At 44.5% G+C, this 20,966-nt stretch overlaps 1 protein-coding gene across 1 annotated transcript in view; it reads left to right on the plus strand.

Moving 5' to 3' along the window:
• The first annotated feature begins 4,708 nt into the window (after nt 1-4,708).
• Nucleotides 4,709-20,966, plus strand: part of LOC126474828 (UDP-glucosyltransferase 2-like) — a 27,909-nt gene continuing 11,651 nt past the window's right edge. Inside the window, exons 1-2 of the mRNA XM_050102303.1 lie at nt 4,709-4,762; nt 11,475-11,694. Coding sequence (XP_049958260.1) covers nt 4,709-4,762; nt 11,475-11,694 — 274 coding nt within the window. The remainder of the gene's footprint in view (nt 4,763-11,474; nt 11,695-20,966) is intronic.

Raw genomic sequence — 20,966 nt, forward strand, 5'->3', positions numbered from 1 at the left:
AGTTTGTTTTCCGTAGCCAGTTAAGAACACCCGATTTGAATTGTTCTGTTCACGTTTCGGGATGCTATAAAGCGTGAAATTCCACGTTGCAACGTAACAAGATTTCGTCTTGTTGTTAGTTAGCTTTCATCTCCAGTGAGAAGATGTCTCTTCCGTAGCCCGCTGTATGGTGCTGGTAGATTTGTGGATATTTCTGAAAGTCTGTCATCATAATCGTTTTCCAACTCCAGTTTACCGGGTGTGATGTACAAGCGCTCGCCATCTCCTTCTGTCTTCACACATCTTCTGTTCCAGGACAGCTTCCCATTTGTGTCCCTCCTCCACACCTGATCTTACACTCTCTATCCAGCGTTTTCGAGATCTCCCCCGTGGTCTGCTTCCTATTAGTCTCAGGTTGAAATACCTTTTAGCAGGTCTTTGGTTGTTCATTCTCATTATGTGCCCTTACCAGTGAGGCCTGCGTTTCCTTGCTGTTGTTGTTGTTGTGGTCTTCAGTCCTGAGACTGGTTTGATGCAGCTCTCCATGCTACTCTATCCTGTGCAAGCTTTTTCATCTCCCAGTACCTACTGCAACCTACATCCTTCTGAATCTGCTTAGTGTATTCATCTCTTGGTCTCCCTCTACGATTTTTACCCTCCACGCTGCCCTCCAATACTAAATTGGTGATCCCTTGATGCCTCAGAACATGTCCTACCAACAGATCCCTTCTTCTGGTCAAGTTGTGCCACAAACTTCTCTTCTCCCCAATCCTATTCAATACCTCCTCATTAGTTACGTGATCTACCCACCTTACCTTCAGCATTCTTCTGTAGCACCACATTTCGAAAGCTTCTATTCTTTCTTGTCCAAACTATTTATCGTCAATGTTTCACTTCCATACATGGCTACACTCCATACAAATACTTTCAGAAATGACTTTCTGACACTTAAATCTATACTCGATGATAACAAATTTCTCTTCTTCAGAAACGCTTTCCTTGCCATTGCCAGTCTACATTTTATATCCTCTCTACTTCGACCATCATCAGTTATTTTGCTCCCCAAATAGCAAAACTCCTTTACTACTTTAAGCGTCTCATTTCCTAATCTAATTCCCTCAGCATCACCCGACTTAATTGTACTACATTCCATTATCCTTGTTTTGCTTTTGTTGATGTTCATCTTATATCCTCCTTTCAAGACACTGTCCATTCCATTCAACTGCTCTTCCAAGTCCTTTGCTGTCTCTGACAGAATTACAATGTCATCGGCGAACCTCAAAGTTTTTATTTCTTCTCCATGGATTTTAATACCCACTCCGAATTTTTCTTTTGTTTCCTTTACTGCTTGCTCAATATACAGATTGAACAACATCGGGGAGAGGCTACAACCCTGTCTTACTCCCTTCCCAACCACTGCTTCCCTTTCATGTCCCTCGACTCTTATAACTGCCATCTGGTTTCTGTACAAATTGTAAATAGCCTTTCGCTCCCTGTATTTTACCCCTGCCACCTTCAGAATTTGAAAGAGGGTATTCCAGTCAACATTGTCAAAAGCTTTCTCTAAGTCTACAAATGCTAGAAACGTAGGTTTGCCTTTCCTTAATCTTTCTTCTAAGATAAGTCGTAAGGTCAGTATTGCCTCACGTGTTCCAGCGTTTCTACGGAATCCAAACTGATCTTCCCCGAGGTTGGCTTCTACCAGTTTTTCCATTCGTCTGTAAAGAATTCGTGTTAGTATTTTGCAGCTGTGACTTATTAAGCTGATAGTTCGGTAATTTTCACATCTGTCAACACCTGCTTTCTTTGGGATTGGAATTATTATATTCTTCTTGAAGTCTGAGGGTATTTCGCCTGTTTCATACATCTTGCTCGCCAGATGGTAGAGTTTAGTCAGGACTGGCTCTCCCAAGGCCGTCAATAGTTCTAATGCAATGTTGTCTACTCCTGGGGCCTTGTTTCGACTCAGGTCTTTCATTGCTCTGTCAAACTCTTCACGCAGTATCGTATCTCCCATTTCATCTTCATCTACATCCTCTTCCATTTCCATAATATTGTCCTCAAGTACATCGCCTTGTATAGACCCTCTATATACTCCTTCCACCTTTCTGCTTTCCCTTCTTTGCTTAGAACTGGGTTTCCATCTCAGCTCTTGATATTCATACAAGTCGTTCTCTTATCTCCAAAGGTCTCTTTAATTTTCCTGTAGGCAGTATCTATCTTACCCCTAGTGAGATAGGCCTCTACATCCTTACATTTGTCCTCTAGGCATGCCTGCTTAGCCATTTGCACTTCCTGTCGATCTCATTTTTGAGACGTTTGTATTCCTTTTTGCCTGCTTCATTTACTGCATTTTTATATTTTCTCCTTTCATCAATTAAATTCAATATTTCTTCTGTTACCCAAGGATTTCTACTAGCCCTCGTCTTTTTACCTACTTGATCCTCTGCTGCCTTCGCTACTTCATCCCTCAAAGCTACCCATTCTTCTTCTACTGTATTTTTTCCCCCATTCCTGTCAATTGTTCCCTTATGCTCTCCCTGAAACTCTGTACAACCTCTGGTTCTTTCAGTTTATCCAGGTCCCATCTCCTTAAATTCCCACCTTTTTGCAGTTTCTTCAGTTTTAATCTACAGGTCATAACCAATAGATTGTGGTCAGAGTCCACATCTGCCCCTGGAAATGTCTTACAATTTAAAACCTGGTTCCTAAATCTCTGTCTTACCATTATATAATCTATCTGATACCTTTTAGTATCTCCAGGGTTCTTCCATGTATACAACCTTCTTTCATGATTCTTGAACCAAGTGTTAGCTATGATTAAGTTATGCTCTGTGCAAAATTCTACCAGGGGGCTTCCTCTTTCATTTCTTAGCCCCAATCCATATTCACCTACTACGTTTCCTTCTCTCTTTTCCTACACTCGAATTCCAGTCACCCATGACTGTTAAATTTTCGTCTCCCTTCACAATCTGAATAATTTCTTTTATTTCATCATACATTTCTTCAATTTCTTCGTCATCTGCAGAGCTAGTTGGCATATGAACTTGTACTACTGTAGTAGGTGTGGGCTTCGTATCTATCTTGGCCACAATAATGCGTTCACTATGCTGTTTGTAGTAGCTTACCCGCATTCCTATTTTCCTATTCATTATTAAACCTACTCCTGCATTACCCCTATTTGATTTTGTGTTTATAACCCTGTAGTCACCTGACCAGAAGTCTTATTCCTCCTGCCACCGAACTTCACTAATTCCCATTATATCTAATTTCAACCTCTGCATTTCCCTTTTTAAATTTTCTAACCTACCTGCCCGATTAAGGGATCTGACATTCCACGCTCCGATCCGTAGAACGACAGTTTTTTCTCCTGATAACGACGTCCTCTTGAGTAGTCCCCGCCCGTTTCCTTTTGACGCTGATAACAGGAACCTCAATAGCAGCTACTTTTCTGTTCACCTCATTCCTGATTTAGTCCTTTCTGGTTGTCTGAGTCATAGTTCCAATGAATCTCATTTCTGTTGCCTGAATTCTGCTGAGGTCTTTGTTTAGTAGGGTACATGTTTCTAAACCATATGTTACGATTTGTGAAAAACAGGGATGGTACATGGTCACTTTTGCTTTTCGTGGCATTTTATCATCATAGAGATTTCTGATTTGACTGTAAAAATTGTATGCTTTCTGTGTTCTGCTGACTATTTCCTGCTCAATGGTATTGTCTTTCGAGATCATGCTCCCTAGATACTTGAAATGTGAAATATTTTACTTTGACCCTTTCTAGAAATGTATTGAGTTTGTTCTTTGCCAGTTGTTGGTTATTTCTACTGTCTGGAAGTCTGAAATTTCTGAAATGACGGTAGGAAAACACAGCAACTAGTGCTATCGCGTAGGAGTGCGCTAGAAGCTTAGCCTATAGAAGAGGTTACAACAGAAGTACACTTGGAGAGATAGTTCAGTGCAGGAAAAACAGTGGAACCTGGACTTCCATTTCGCAAAGTAAATGTTAAGGCCCCTGTATACTCAGAAATTCCCTTCCAGTACTAACAATGTAGGCTCAATCATATCGGCTATTCCCGACATCCTATCAGTGCGTTACAGATGAGTTAGAACACAAGCAGCAGGATTAATTTGATTATACCAGCATATTCATTTTATTCTGTCCCATCTCTGGACATTCGTGACGTCACTGTCAAATTTTCTTCTTTCCTCTTGATGTCAGTCTCGGAGTATGTCTTAAGTCAATGTCGTGCCATTTAAAATGATCCAATATTTCGTCAACGACTTCATCTAGCAGCAGCACAGTTATACATAAATTTGTTACAGGTCAGCTCCGAAGTTCGACCTGGTTATTTTGGAACGATTGCTGACGCCGTGCTTCTACGGTTTAATCCACAAAGTGGGCTCCCCGCCTCTCATCGGATACATTACCGTAGGCGCAATTATACCCAGCCTCTGGACTGATGGAAACCCAAGTAATCCAGCTTACCTTCCAGACAGCGTGGTCACCTCTTCACACCGTATGTCATTCTGGGAGAGACTTTACATGGCATATATATGGCTATACACAAATTATTACTACTTCTGTGTAATGATGCCGGATCAAGACAAAATCCAGAGAAAATATTTCGGACCAGACGTTCCATCAGTTTATGAAACTGAAAAAAATTTCAGTTTAATGCTCATAAACAATCACTTCAGTATAAACTACCCCCGACCGCATCTGCCAAACATGATAGAGCTGACTGGACTGCATGTGGAAGCCGATTCGCCGGCTCTTCCTAAGGTAACTTCTCTTACTTTCTGTCTTCACAATGTTAATTACCACCTTGGTATCAACAGAGTTGTCAAGCACAGGGTGTTACAAAAAGGTACTGCCAAACTTTCAGAAAACATGTTATGTGGACATGTGTCCGGAAACGCTGAATTTCCATGTTAGAGCTCATTTTAGTTTCGTCAGTATGTACTGCACTTCCTCGATTCACCGCCAGTTGGCCCAATTGAAGGAAGGTAATGTTGACTTTGGTGCTCGTGTTGACATGCGACTCATTGCTCTACAGTACTAGCATCAAGCACATCAGCACGTAGCATCAACAGGTTAGTATTCATCACGAACGTGGTTTTGCAGTCAGTGCAATGTTTACAAATTCGGAGTTGGCAGATGCCCATTTGATGTATGGATTAGCACGGGGCAATAGCCGTGGCGCGGTACGTTTGTATCGAGACAGATTTCCAGAACGAAGGTGTCCCGACAGGAAGACGTTCGAAGCAATTAATCGGCGTTTTAGGGAGCACGGAACATTCCAGCCTATGACTCGCGACTGGGGAAGACCTAGAACGACGAGGACACCTGCAATGGACGAGTCAATTCTTTGTGCAGTTGACGATAACCCTAATGTCAGCGTCAGAGAAGTTGCTGCTTTACAAGGTAACGTTGACCACGTCACTGTATGGAGAGTGCTACGGGAGAACCAGTTGTTTCTGTACCATGTACAGCGTGCGCAGGCACTATCTGCAGCTGATTGGTCTCCACGGTTACACTTCTGCGAATGGTTCATCCAACAATGTGTCAATCCTCATTTCAGTGCAAATGTTCTCTTTATGGTTGAGGCTTCATTCCAACGTGATCAAATTGTAAATTTTCACAATCAACATGGTTGGGCTGACGAGAATCGGCACGCAATTGTGCAATCACGTCATCAACACACATTTTCTGTGAACGTTTGGGCAGGCATTGTTGGTGATGTCTTGATTGGGCCCCATGTTCTTCCACCTCCGCTCAATGGAGCACGTTATCATGATTTCATACGGGATACTCTACTAGTGCTGCTAGAACATGTGCCTTTACAAGTACGACACAACATGTGGTTCATGCACGATGGAGCTCCTGCACATTTCAGTCGAAGTATTCGTACGCTTCTCAACAACAGATTCGGTGACCGATGGATCGGTAGAGGTGGACCAATTCCATGGCCTCCACGCTCTCCTGACCTCAACCCTGTTGACTTTCATTTATGGGGGCATTTGAAAGCTCTTGTCTGCGCAACCCCGGTACCAAATGTAGAGACTCTTCGTGCTCGTATTGTGGATGGCTGTGATACAATACGCCATTCTCCAGGGCTGCATCAGCGCATCAGGGATTCCCGGCGACGGAGGGTGGATGCATGTATCCTCGCTAACGGAGGACATTTTGAACATTTCCTGTAACAAAGTGTTTGAAGTCACGCTGGTACGTTCTGTTGCTGTGTGTTTCCATTCCATGATTAATGTGATTTGAAGAGAAGTAATAAAATGAGCTCTAACACGGAATGTAAGCATTTCCGGACACATGTCCACATAACATATTTTCTTTCTTTGTGTGTAAGGAATGTTTCCTGAACGTATGGCCGTACCTTTTTGTAACACCCTGCATATTTTAAAAAATCACTAACTGAAAATTACATTATAACGATAACTAAATAAATTTAAAAACCTGTACCAACGCTTAACCTGTCAAAATAACAATACTACACCACGGACCAAAAGTTCTGCACAATTAAAAATTAAGGATATAAGTATGTGAAATACACACTGACGGAGAAAGGCGCAACACCAAGGAGTTGAGCGACGTAAATGGAAGTTGGTAGGCGTGTTTCTACATCCGAAAAACGATGTCAACTCAAATGTTGCACCAGTCGCATATGATCGGCGCTAGCAGCGTCCATATGAAGATGCGAATCAGGTTTGCTTTAAATACACGCTGTAACTGTCGAGAGCATTAGTTACCTTTGAGATTGGACGTGGTGAGTTATACCAGTCAAGAATGTCTTTGACGTCGATGTTGTCATTATTAACAATTCACTGAGCTTGAACGAAGACGTGTAATACGGTTACGGGAACCCGGATGTTCCTTTTGAGCTATGCCAGAAAGACTTGGCAGGAATGTAGCCACTAGGCATGATTCTGGCAGCGGTGGTCGCAAGAAGACTGGGCTCCGGACGGTTCCGTGCCACTATCCATAGGGAGGACCACCGTGGTCGGCGTACGGCTCTGGCGTACCGTACTGCATCTACAGCAGCAGTTGGCTCCACAGTGACTCAACGAACTGTTACAAATCGGTTACTCCAAGGCTAGCTATGAGCCAGACGCCATGTAGCGTCCCTCTAAACGACAGCCTTTTGTGACTTCAGTGGTATCAAGCCAGAGCTCTTTGGTGGGCAGGGTGAGGATTTGTTGTTTTTTCTAATGAAATCTGGTTCCGCTTCGGTGTGTCGGGTAGGAGGCGGCCAGCTAAGGGCCTGCAACTTGCCTGCGTGCTACACACACTGGACCTACTCCTGGACTTACGGTCTGAGGTACGATTTCGTAAGACAGCAGGAGCACTCTCCTGGTTATCCCACGTAGCCCGACTGCAGATTTGTACGTCAATCTGCTGATTCGACCTGCTGTGCTGCCATCCATGAACAGCATTCCAGGGGGGAATTTTCCAACAGGAAAACACTCGGCCACATCCGCTGTTGTAACCCACCACGCTCTACAGAGTGTCCTTGGCCTGCTCGGTCACCAGATCTGGCACCAATCGAGTACATGTGGGACATGATCTGACGGCAACTGCAGCGTCTCCCACAAACAGCATTAACTGTCCTGGTATTGACCGACCAAATGCAACAGATATGGAACTACATCCCAGAAACTGGCAACTGGCACCTGTACAATACAACACGTGCACGTCTGCATGCTTGCATGGTCTCTGTTGGTTATACCATTTATTCAACGTAACAGCATTTCACATTTCCAATGGATTACCTCACACTTACATCAACCTGTGCTTTTTCAATCTTAATCATTTAAATATATTACCTTGACAATGTGTTCCCCAAATTTCATTACACTGCATTTACGAGATGCATTCAAGTTCTAAGGCCTCCGATTTTTTTTCTCTGGACTGGAAAGAGATAGAAACATGCGCATTGTTTTAAAATGAGGCCGCGTTCATTGTCAATATGTGCCAGAGGTGGCGGCACCGTATGGCAGATGGAATTTTACCGCCAGCGGCGAGAATGAGAACTGTTTTAAATACTTAAAATGGCATCGTTTTCCTTACTTGAACAGCGTGCAATCATTCGTTTTCTGAATTTGCGTGGTGTGAAACCAACTGAAATTCATCGACAGTTGAAGAAGACATGTGGTGATGGAGTTATGGATATGTCAAAAGTGCGTTTGTGGGTGCGACAGTTTAATGAAGGCAGAACAACGTGTGACAACAAACCGAAGCAACCTCGGGCTCGCACAAGCCGGTCTGACGACATGATCGAGAAAGCGGAGAGAATTGTTTTGGGGGATCGCCGAATGACTGTTGAACAGATCGCCTCCAGAGTTGGCATTTCCGTGGGTTCTGTGCACACAATCCTGCATGACGACATGAAAATGCGAAAAGTGTCATCCAGGTGGTTGCCACGAATGCTGACGGACGACCACAGGGCTGCCCATGTGGCATGTTGCCGAGCAATGTTGACGCGCAACGACAGCATGAATGGGACTTTCTTTTCGTCGGTTGTGATAATGGATGAGACGTGGATGCCATTTTTCAATCCAGAAACAAAGCGCCAGTCAGCCCAATGGAAGCATACAGATTCACCGCCACCAAAAACATTTCAGGTAACCGCCAGTGCTGAAAAAATGATGGTGTCCATGTTCTGGGAGAGTGAGGGCGTAATCCTTATCCACTGCGTTACAAAGGGCACTACGGTAACAGGTGCATCCTACGAAAATGTTTTGAAGAACAAATTCCTTCCTGCACTGCAACAACAACGTCCGGGAAGGGCTGCGCGTGTGCTGTTCCACCAAGACAGTGCACCTGCACATAGAGCTAACGTTATGCAACAGTTTCTTCGTGATAACAACTTTGAAGTGATTCCTCATGCTTCCTACTCGCCTGACCTAGCTCCTAGTGACTTTCGGCTTTTTCCAACAATGAAAGACACTCTCCGTGGCCGCACATTCACCAGCTGTGCTGCTATTGCCTCAGTGATTTTCCAGTGGTCAAAACAGACTCCTAAAGAAGCCTTCGCCGCTGCCATGGAATCATGGCGTCAGCGTTGTGAAAAATGTGTACTGCATGGCGATTACGTCGAGAAGTAACGCCAGTTTCATCGATTTCGGGTGAGTAGTTAATTAGAAAAAAAATCGGAGGCCTTAGAACTTGAATGCACCTCGTATTATTGTTCGGTGTTGCGGTCTTTTTTCCGCTAGTGTAAAACAAATTGAAGTGTAAAAGTTTCTCCAGTGCGTCTAATTAGAAAACCCTTCAAAATGAGGTACACAGTACGAAAGTTCTGGTGGTGAAACTAAAAAGCAAAAAGGAAGGCGGGAAGGTCATTATATGTTGAACAGTCTATGTCGAGATCATTACAGATAGAGAAAAATGGTTCAAAATGGCTCTGAGCACTATGGGACTTAACATCTGAGGTCATCAGTCCCCTAGAACTTGGAACTACTTAAACCTAACTAACCTAAGGACATCACACACATCCATGCCCGAGGCAGGATTCGAACCTGCGACTGTAGTGGTTGCGCGGTTCCAGACTGTAGCGCCTAGAACCGCTTGGCCACCCCGGCCGGCAGATTTGGGGAAGGATGGGAAAGGAGGTCAGTAGTGTATTTTTCGAAGTAAATATCGTGGCATTTGCCTGAAGCGATTAGGGGAAACCACAGAAAATCTAAATCTCGATGATCGCATCCGTTCCTGGCTCTTCATTTTCCGGCATGAGAATCCAGTGTCTTAACCACTGCACTACCTTGTTCAGTAACTGGAAAACGTCTTTTGCGACCAAAAAATTCTTATTCAATATTTATACCACTTTCACACGCGCTTGATAACAATGTACCGCGCATCAATTTGTAGCGTCAAGAGCTCTATTGACAGTTCATTCCGCTTCTGAGAAAGACTGTGCCGTGGTCTTACAGAGTCATCAGTGACAAAGGGCTAAAATTTTCTCCCCGACATGATCTGTAGTATTTACATCGCTAATGAGCCCTATGAAAATTTCGCCCACTGGAGTACCTCCATCGACAAAGGCATTACTGCCTCCACACAGGGAGTCTTGTCCCATTGTCCGTCTGAGAGGTCGTAGAGATCGCTGCATTATATCTGTATCCATGAAACCACTCCGACTAACATGCAGCTCTGCTGGTGTGATATCTCACAAACGGCTGGATTACATTATAAATAAAACGATTTATGTGATTCAATTTCTCCAGGCGTATTTTATGACGAAATAAATCTCGGGTGAACAGCCTGGTATGAGTGTGCATAGGGCACAATATTTCGGCAATTGACCACGTTGCCATCATCAGGTGCGCTGATGGTGGCAACGTAGTCAATTGCCGAAATATTGTGCCCCAATGCACACTTATACCAGGCTGTTCACCCGAGATTTATTTCGTCAAAATGGTTGATTCCCATGGTTTCTTCTGAATATCTCTACAACTTATTTCGACAATCATATTGAAAACTGAAGTGGGCATTACATGCTAAGAACATCCTTTCCGCCCAATCATATTCCATAAGAAATGGAACTACTTCTGTATATCCACGAGTGGGAGAGACACCGCTAGTCGTTTGGCATACTGGTCAGCTGCTCTGAGCCTCTGATGGATGGTTTCTTGGCAAACCGAAACTCCTAGGACAGTTGTTTGCCATACATTCATCGTTGGGTTTCGTTGTGTAATTAAGGCCAGATATCTGTGACTGTTGCGGACTGTTACTCTCCAACTTACTCCTGACCTGTGATGAAAGTTCCTGTGTCTACGAATCATCTCTAACGGCATCGATATGAGCATTAGTGATAAACTGAATGCTGCTGAGTTTGCAGTATGTGCATGGCCGCAAATAATGATTTTACACTGCCTGAAGGATCCAGATAATGACTTTGTGTCATGCTGTTACAAATATTAAGAGACGCACGACGAAACTGAGACACGGAAGAGACGTTATGGGTCAGAGCGCGGGTGCACAGACATTAAGACACTGGAATCTCATTCAGGATGAACTTGGCTCAATGCCACATCCTGCCATACTGGTTAGTGTGTGGTCTGATGTAATGTGAATACTTAAGGCGAATTCTAGGATGGTCCCCCTGAATAGAAAACTGCCGACGACTTTCTGATCTGTGTGAAATACGAGTTTTGTCTGCATCTTGAATGACCTATCGTCGATTGGACGTTGAGCCCTAATCCTCGTTATGCGCATAGCCAAACCAGATACTACTCTATTAATACACAGATGGCACATTTCCACTCGTGGAGAAATCTGGACTGTTACTTACAATGCATGTTTCACTTGTTCTTTACGATTGGTCAGTGGTGGATCCGTATATTTGCACGATTGTTTTTAACGGAAAGGGTGTCTAGAACGTATGTTTCGATGGAATTTATGGCACATTTACTTTCAATTGCCATTATAATAATTAAAAATTGATTATAGTTGTTTACAATTCATTGTTTACTTTCACGAGCAGGACATTCGAGATTGGCTGGACGGTGCCGAATATGGCGCCGTGTATTTCAGCCTGGGTTCCACTCTGCAGGCGAGTACGATGCCAGAAAATAAAAGGCTGGCGTTCCTCGACGCTTTCAAGAAAATCCCACAGAGGGTGCTGTGGAAGTGGGAGGAAGACATGGACGACCTGCCACCCAACGTCAAAGTCTCAAAGTGGCTGCCGCAGCAGTCTGTACTAGGTATGTTGCGCTACTGCATAAACATCACAAATATATAGGGCTTTATTTGTATGTCTCTCTTTCCCACGTTTGTCTGCCCCACTTATTAAAAATTAATTGGATTTGCAAGAATCGTATTCATAAGCGAATCTCGTGAAGGTCTTGAGAGCAGAAACTACCTTTCCTATTGTTTGCAGTTTATTACTATTGCCTAGATGTGTAGCTCTGTATTTTTACAAATCATTGGCTCGCATGCTTATCACAAAAACATTCACAGTATTTTAGCAGCAGTATCTTGCCGTCTGGGGAGGTGGCCGACTGCTAGAATATCTGTCCATAAATGTGCAGGCCATGACTTTCACTAAATCCTAAATCTCACCATTTCAATTTATACTGCCTCTATCGAATCAGAATGTTCAGCGGCCAGTCACATTGATATTAATCGAGAGGACGAGACTATATGCTGGCACTGGGTTTCATCCAATTCCTTTCTTTCGTGACTTTTTCATTTGTAACAGAGTAAACAGAACACTTACTGGGCAAGCCCCATAATGATCATCCACGAGTTACATATACATTCGTCATACTTTGTAGAAATTTCGGACAAGTTCTAATAAAGACACTGACGAACCATTTCGATGAGAACTTTCCCAAGAAAACACTCCAAATGGCTTTGCTACTGGTGAACACCTGAAGTGCGCAAGTAGAGGGGTTTTCCTGTTGATTGTAATCTGAACCTGAACGGAACGTCTGGTTATTGGATTTACTGCAAAGCACGAGCAGGGTAGCAACGCTAACCTCCCTAGGATTTCGAACATTAGAATGATTTGTTGCCCACACTTAACTATTGAAGGGGTTCGCTGTAAACTCGGAATATAAATCCACGATGGGGCTATGGAGTGCATGCCGGGTCAGTCATCTGAGATCAGGTCACACATTTTTTGGGGTTCAGTATTATCAGAGAGCCCTTCAGGGCCACCGCAAGGCGCCTTTGCAACACCGCACGGCGTTCACCAATAAAGTTAGTTGTGGATTACTCGGTCCTCTGCATGAAGCTAACTGGCGAACATTAGCTGAAGAAATGTACAATACAGGTAAAATATATCGTTCTGATTACTGGCTCTTTAAATGCGGGGAGAGAGCTATATTCATGAGTGTCCTAATAAGAGCACGAGTGGTTCCGTGGGAAAGTGCCGTGGGTGATAAGCTAGGGTAACCTCTATTTGACAGCAGTTGTGTGTTGGCTGAAAGCGGTCTGGGCCGATATCCAACGTAGTGCTTCTGAGGCACCTCTTCCGTGTTCTTCATGAGTAATGGTTGGCCTATTAGACCACGTTATGCCGACGTGACCAGTCGCGCACGACTTGAAGTCACTCAGTGACGTAAAGCAACTGCAGTGTTGCCTGTGGTCAGTTTTACGAGCACTCCAAACAAACATCGGAACAGCTGTTCGCAGTTAACGGCCAATGGCAGTCAATGGGAGAATACTAACAGCCCGTACCAGTCGCATAGAGCACGCAAAAGAGAACTGAAAATAGTTTTGATATGGCACTGTCTGAGAACTGCATTGATAGAAATAAATCTAAAATGTGATAGTCGAACCAAATTTAAACAGGGTAAACGACCTTTTAATAAAATCTGGACCCAATCATCTTCTCTTTCACTGAACGAACTTTACATATGTTAGCTAGCAGTGATTAATTCCATGCGTAGGTTTCTGAGGGAAAAAGGATGAAATTAAATTTACTGTGCAACTCAAAAGAAATAAAGTAGTACTCATACAGGCCTACTCGTCCTGTACCTTTACTCGGGCATTTAATAACCAGGATCAAGAAAATTAAATAAGCATTGTTTACTGTCATTAAATTTAGTTGCCACAAGTATATACTGCTCAGCCAGGACATTATGACCACAGACTACTATCGATTTTAAGCCGTCCAGGTGATAGCAGCATCACCTGGCCAGTAATGACTGCCAGTCAGACACATGCACGGTGTATGTAGCATCAGTGAGCGTGCTGTCCATGTGTAGAATGGGGAAGACGTGCGATCTGTCTGAAGTCGACCGAGGGCAGACTGTGATGGCCCGAAGGCTCGGCAAGAGCATTTCGGCAACTGCACGACTCGTCCGCTGTTCCAGGACTGCTGTGGCGAAACCAACGTGGGACAACGTCCAGGCGTCATGGGGACGGGCGGCCAACATTCATTGCAGATGTCGGACATTGTCGACTGGGCAGACGGGTAAATTATGATGGGTGCCGAACTGTGGCGGAACTAATATCAGACTTTAACCCTGGGCAGAGTAAAAGTGTGTCTGAACATACAGTTCACCGAACACTCCTAACGATGGGTCACCGCAGCCGATGACCCATGCATGTGCCAATGTTAACACCACGACATCGGCAACTACGGCTGACATGGGCACATGATCATCGGCACTGGACATTCTTGCAGTTGCAGAGCGTTGCCAGATCTGAGAAATCTGGATACCTTCATCATGCCGATGGGAGGACGCAAATCCGTCGCCCTCCAGGGGAACAGCTCTTTGACCTATGTCTGTGGGACGGAGACAAGCTGGCGGCGGTCCCATTATGCACTGGGGCACGTTCACCTGGGCATCCATGTGTCCGGTGGAGCTCGTGCAAGGCACCATGAGTATCGTACACTGGTCGCTTACGACGTAGGGGGAAGGTAGGGGAATTACACGCACGTGGGTAATCCCACGCAGGCTTATTTACGAAGTTTGAATGGCGCGAGATGTTCCCAGTTGGTGCTACACCCTGCCCGCAGGAGTAACAACTACTATGCAGCTTATGCCAGCCATTTTCCAGTGGCATTGTTGGAGTAGTGAAGTATTGTTTATTTTCGGCGTGTCTCATGTAATTTTGGTCAGCTGTATTTTGCAAGGTAAGTGCTACTATAAGTTGCTTTAATGTAATTCTTGCGTATCAACTATTAACCCTAGATGAAACCTTTAATTTAATTGTAGATTTGTCCCGCTATTTGAATTAGGTGCCGAGTTATGCTTAGGTTAGTCATCGAACTTAACAGTGGGGTAATGCCACGCAGCTGTTGAAGCGCGGCCGGCCGAAGTGGCCGTGCGGTTAAAGGCGCTGCAGTCTGGAACCGCAAGACCGCTACGGTCGCAGGTTCGAATCCTGCCTCGGGCATGGATGTTTGTGATGTCCTTAGGTTAGTTAGGTTTAACTAGTTCTAAGTTCTAGGGGACTAATGACCTCAGCAGTTGAGTCCCATAGTGCTCAGAGCCATTTGAACCATTTTGTTGAAGCGCGTGGAATTCCCCCTTGCAGGTTATATTTTCAATACTAACGAGTTTTTTTTTAAATCTCAGATGGGTAGATATTATAAAAGAAAAACCCAGAAAGCAAAATGAACGCACGAGAAACTTTGTAAGGCTCTTGATGCCATCAAATCTGGAAGAAACATAAGATAAGTATCAAGAGCTTTCTGGATTGATGAAGCTACTCTGCAAACGACAATGAACGTTAAAAATACCGAGGGTCCAAAACTTGGAAGATACCCAACATTTTCGACAGAACAGGAAAATGAGATTAGGGACCATGTCATTACAATGGCATTACATGCATGCAGCTGCGAAAGATTGCATTTGAGTGTGCAGAGGCTAACAACATTGCAAACAATTTTGATAAGTCATCTAGGTTAGCTGTAAAGGATTGGCTAGCTCTGTTTTTAAAAAGAAACCCAAATATTAGCATAAGAAAACCTGAAGTAACTAGCATTAACTGAATACAGGCATTTAATGAAGAAGAGGTTAATGCATATTTTAAAAACTTAGAACATCTCTTTGATAAATATAAATTTAAAGAGGGGCGAGTGTTCAACGTCGATGAAACAGGCATAAATACAAAAGCCCGAGAGAATTTCGGCTCCTAAAGGTGTTAAACAAATAGGTGGGGCCACGTCTTGGGAAAGGGGTAAAAACGTGGCGATTTCAGATGATGTCTGTTTAGTTTGTAGAGAGTTTGGGAAGGATGGAGAACTATGGTACCGATGTATTTCTTGTAGCAGATGGAGTCATGAAGAATGTTGTGGCTGGAACACTCCAAAAGGTTACATGTGCGATCTTTGCTGTATGGTATGAGAAAATGAGCTATTTCCACATCAAAACAAAAAAAAATGTAAAAAACCAAAATTATAAGATATGTTTCTAGAATTACATTATTTCGTTCTTAAATATACTGTTTACTATTTGTAGTAACTAATAAACAAATAAAAATAGCAAGTATTGTACAATTTTATGGTTTGTTTGTTTTACGTGTTATTACCCAGTACTTTGCGTGTCATTACCCTCAGGGGTGGGGAATACCACGCATTTGCAATTTTTTTTTATTTTAATGTTCAAAATTAAAGTACAGTTTATAACTATTTATAGACGATTGGAATAATGTGGAGAAATGTCCATTGTATGGTATGTACTTATTTTCGTAGGTTTTAATGACGTAACGAATGGTTCACATCGATTTTTCCTTAGGTGCGTGTATTTCCCCCACTCTCCCCTACACCCCTTCATGACGATCATATTTCCCGACGGCACTGGCATCTTTCTGCAAGAAAATGCGCCATGTTACAAAGCGAATACCGTCATGGAGTGTTTCTAGGTGCTCAGTGGTGAAGTCCATTTGGTGTGCTGGCCCCCCATCGCGCCATATGTGGACACACTCCAACACGTCTGGGACGTGATTGAATGTGGCGTCATAGTTCATCACCCGCCCCCCTTTCCCCAGAATTTATGGGACTTGTGTTTGCAGATATGGTGCCAACTCCCTCCAGTGACTTACCAAGTTCTCGTTGCTTCCATTCCATGACGAGTCGCCGCTCTTATCAGTACCGAAAATGGACTGCCAGATATTAGGCAGGTGGTCCTAATGTTCTGGTTGATCAATGTGCAGCACCAATGCTGCGAGAATAATAATTGCTTGCACCTAGAAATGCGCTCAGTTACTCGAAATACTGACTTGCCCAATACACGCAACCCGTGTAGTATTGTAAACAAACCAGCTCCAGACACGCGTACACCAGCTGTCAGTTTCGAATATAGTGCGGACTGCGTTTCACAACCAATCAAAATGACACAAATTTATTATAGGCCGTGTAATGATGGTTTGCGAATTTGCTCACTTCAGAAAGTTATGAAATTCTTAAGTTATAAATCAGAAGCTACGAAACACGCGATGCTAGATTTGAGGATTCTGCATTTGTCAAATGCACTGAATGGAGCTTACCTGACTTTTGTTTCAAAAATAAACAGCTAAATTGTAGCGAGCGAAATGTGTAGCAAACACTACATTTAACTATGTGTTGGTACTGTTAATTGATAACGTTGTGCCGTCCTTTGTGGCCGAGTGGTTCTAAGCGCTTCAGTCTGGAAGCGCGCGACCGCTACGGTCGCGGGTTCGAATCCTGCCTCGGGCATGGATGTGTGTGATGTCCTTAGGTTAGTTAGGTTTAAGTAGTTCTAAGTTCTATAGGACTTATGACCTCAGTAGTTGAGTCCCATAGTGCTCAGAGCCATTTGAACCATATTTATCAGTCCGTTTGAGATCTCCTCTGTGGCTGCACCTCACCTCCTTACAGGGTTCCGAGATAATGTAGCGATGTTTACGCGTGATGCTAGATTTGAGGATTCTGCGTTAAAAAAATGTCTCCAACCCGCTATTTATCTATCGCAAGTAATGAAACGTCTCCCATTAAATCGCAGCTATCGCCGTGACTTTTGTGTCCTCGGACTGAAATTCCGGATTAGGCACAATTTCAAATACGCAAGACAGCTGTATTTACAGAGAAATTGTCCTTGCTCCATGGTATCCGCGAAACAGACTCAGTTTAATGAGTAATACGACACAGAAAATGCAAACATGTCCGGAGGAATATTGCATCGAAATTCAGAACAACACAGGCACTGCAATGTCGTTAAGTCTGGAGATCGTGCTGGCCAGGAAAGTTGCTGCACGTCAGGCAGAACACGGGCAGTGTTTGGGCGAGCATTATCCTGTGAACAACACATCTTCCTGTTGCAAGAACGGCAAAGGAATGGGTCTGCACTTACCGTTCGCTGGTTAGTGTCCCCTCCATGAACACCAAAGGTGAAAGAGAGTTGCAGCTTATCGCAACGCAAACCATAAGGTGTGGGATGGGGCCAGTGTGTGTTGGACGAATACTCCCTACGACACAGCGTTCAACAGGTCGACGCCGTATGTGCACACCACACAACCATCATTTGCGTGCAGGCAGAATTTACTTTCACAATTCATAATACGTTCTGTGTTATTATGTGGTGGTCCCATCTGCGGACGACATTTTCAAGAGGTATCGTAGCTATTTTGAATGTCTGATTCACACCCGGGGTCGCCCCTTGAGAATGTCCTCCACAGATGGGGACAAAACGTTGGGTTCTAAGGTGAAGTCCACCCAACCACGTCATAACAGCCTAGAACATTTTATTAATTGTTACATTTCCGGCCGTGAAAGTTTACATTTTAGAATCTACTTTCATCGCTGAAGAGCAATGAGCGTCATATCATCTTCAAAGTGATTCTCTGTCGGCACCAGTCGAGCCGTGCACGTCGATTCAGTTGTGTGAGTGGAAGACGGGCTAGAGGTGGGCGTGCGTGCCCGTACTCCCACTGCCAACAACCGGCTCGCTAGAGTTCGCGGTCACACATCTGGGTTCGTAAGCTCACTTACCTGTGCAGTGGTAGCCGTACGACCTACACTACTGGCCATTAAAATTGCTACACCAAGAAGAAATGCGGATGATAAACGGGTATTCATTGGACAAATATATTACACTAGAACTGACATGTGATTACATTTTCACGCAGTTTGGGTGCATAGATCCTGAGAAATCAGTAGCCAGAACAACCACGTCTGGCCGTAATAACGGCCTTGATACGCCTGGGCATTGAGTCAAACAGAGCTTGGATGCCGTGTACAGGTACAGCTGCCCATGCAGCTTCAACACGATACCACAGTTCATCAAGAGTAGTGACTAGGGTATTGTGACGAGCCAGTTGCTCTGCCACCATTGAGCAGACGTTTTCAATTGGTGAGAGATCTGGAGAATGTGCTGGCCAAGGCAGCAGTCGAACATCTTCTGTATCCAGAAAGGCCCGTACAGGACCTGCAACATGCGGTCGTGCATTATCCTGCTGAAATGTAGGGTTTCGCAGGGATTGAATGAAGGGTAGAGCCACGGGTCGTAACACATCTTAAATGTAACGCCCACTGTTCAACTCGGGTCGTCATACATCTTAAATGTAACGCCTACTGTTCAAAGTGCCGTCAGTGCGAACAAGAGGTGACAGAGACGTGTAACGAATGGCACCCCATGCCATCACGCCGGTTGATATGCCAGTATGGCGATGACGAATACACGCTTCCAATGTGCGTTGACCGCGATGTCGCCAAACACGGATGCGACCATCATGATTCTGTAAAGAGAACCTGGATTCATCCGAAAAGATGACTTTTTCCATTCGTGCACCCAGGTTCGTCGTTGAGTACACCGTCGCAGGCGCTCCTGTCTGTGATGCTGCGTCAAGGGTAACCGCAGCCATTGTCTCAAAGCTGATAGTCCATGCTGCTGCAAACGTCGTCGAACTGTTCGTGCAAATGGTTGTTGCCTTGCAAACGTCCCCATCTGTTGACTCAGGGATCGAGACGTGGCTGCACGATCCGTTACAGCCATGCGGATAAGATGCCTGTCATCTCGACTGCTAGTGATAAGAGGCCGTTGGTATCCAGCACGCCGTTCCGTACTACCCTCCTGAACCCACCGATTCCATATTGTGCTAACAGACATTGGATCTCGACCAACTCAAGCAGCAATGTCGCGATACGATAAACTGCAATCGCGATAGGCTACAATCCGACCTTTATCAAAGTCGGATACGTGATGGTACGCATTTCTCCTCCTTACACGAGGCATCACAACAACGTTTCACCAGGCAACGCCGGTCAACTGCTGTTTGTGTATGAGAAATCGGTTGGAAAATTTCCTCATGTCAGCACGTTGTAGGTGTCACCACCGGCGCCAACCTTGTGTGAATGCTCTGAAAAACTAATTCTTTGCATATCACAGCATCTTCTTCCTGTCGGTTAAATCTCGCGTCTGTAGCACGTCATCTTCGTGGTGTAGCAGTTTTAATGGCCAGTAGTGTACCACTGCTGCCCTTCCAGTCCGACGATCCTGGAGGCGTCTGTGCTACGTGGGTGACCAGAACCTCGCCTTCTTGTGTGAGAATTAGAACGAAGGTCAGCGTTGGCCGTAATATTGATGTTTTATTGACAGCAAAATCGATTTTCAATCACATAGTGATCGTCTTCAGTGCTGTGTTGTGAGAATGTGGACGTGAGGACTGACACAAGCACTGTGTGCACAATGTGCTGAATCAGCACATCCAACTTGTGTGGCAGTTCTCCGAAAGGACCATACCGCCACTCGGGAGATCACAGTTAGACACCTTCCAAACTCTATCAGTTTGCTGTAGGAAGTACGAGGCGCCTCCGTGGCAAGGTTGCCTGTTCGCTTCACACGTCTGCACCACACTGAGCTATCTGCCTGTGAGCATTCCCGACTGAAGGGCGGACACAGATGGCGTTCTGTAAGCTAAGCCACTAAGCTGTCTGTTGACGGCCGACGTTGAAACCATTATACAGTTCCCCACAGCCGTTTAATGAACAAAGTAAGAGCATATGGACTATCAGACCAATTGTGTGATTGGATTGAAGAGTTCCTAGATAACAGAACGCAGCATTTCATTCTCAATGGAGAGAAGTCTTCCAAAGTGAGAGTGATTTCGAGTGTGCCGCAAGGGAGTGTCGTAGGACCGTTACTATACACAATACACATAAATGACCTTGTGGATAACATCAGAAGTTCACTGAGACTTTTTGCGGATGATGCTGTCATATATCGAGAGGTTGTGTTGTTGTTGTGGTCTTCAGTCCTGAGACTGGTTTGATGCAGCTCTCCATGCTACTCTATCCTGTGCAAGGTTCTTCATCTCCCAGTACCTACTGCAACCTACATCCTTCTGAATCTGCTTAGTGTATTCATCTCTTGGCCTCCCTCTACGATTTTTACTTCCGCGCTGCCCTCCAATACTAAATTGGTGATCCCTTGATGCCTCAGAATATGTCCTACCAACCGATCCCTTCTTCTAGTCCAGTTGTGCCACAAACTTCTCTTCTCCCCAATCCTATTCAATACCTCCTCATTAGTTACGTGATCTACCCACCTAATCTTCAACT

Source organism: Schistocerca serialis, chromosome 4, assembly GCF_023864345.2.
Source record: "Schistocerca serialis cubense isolate TAMUIC-IGC-003099 chromosome 4, iqSchSeri2.2, whole genome shotgun sequence".
Lineage (NCBI taxonomy): Eukaryota > Metazoa > Arthropoda > Insecta > Orthoptera > Acrididae > Schistocerca > Schistocerca serialis.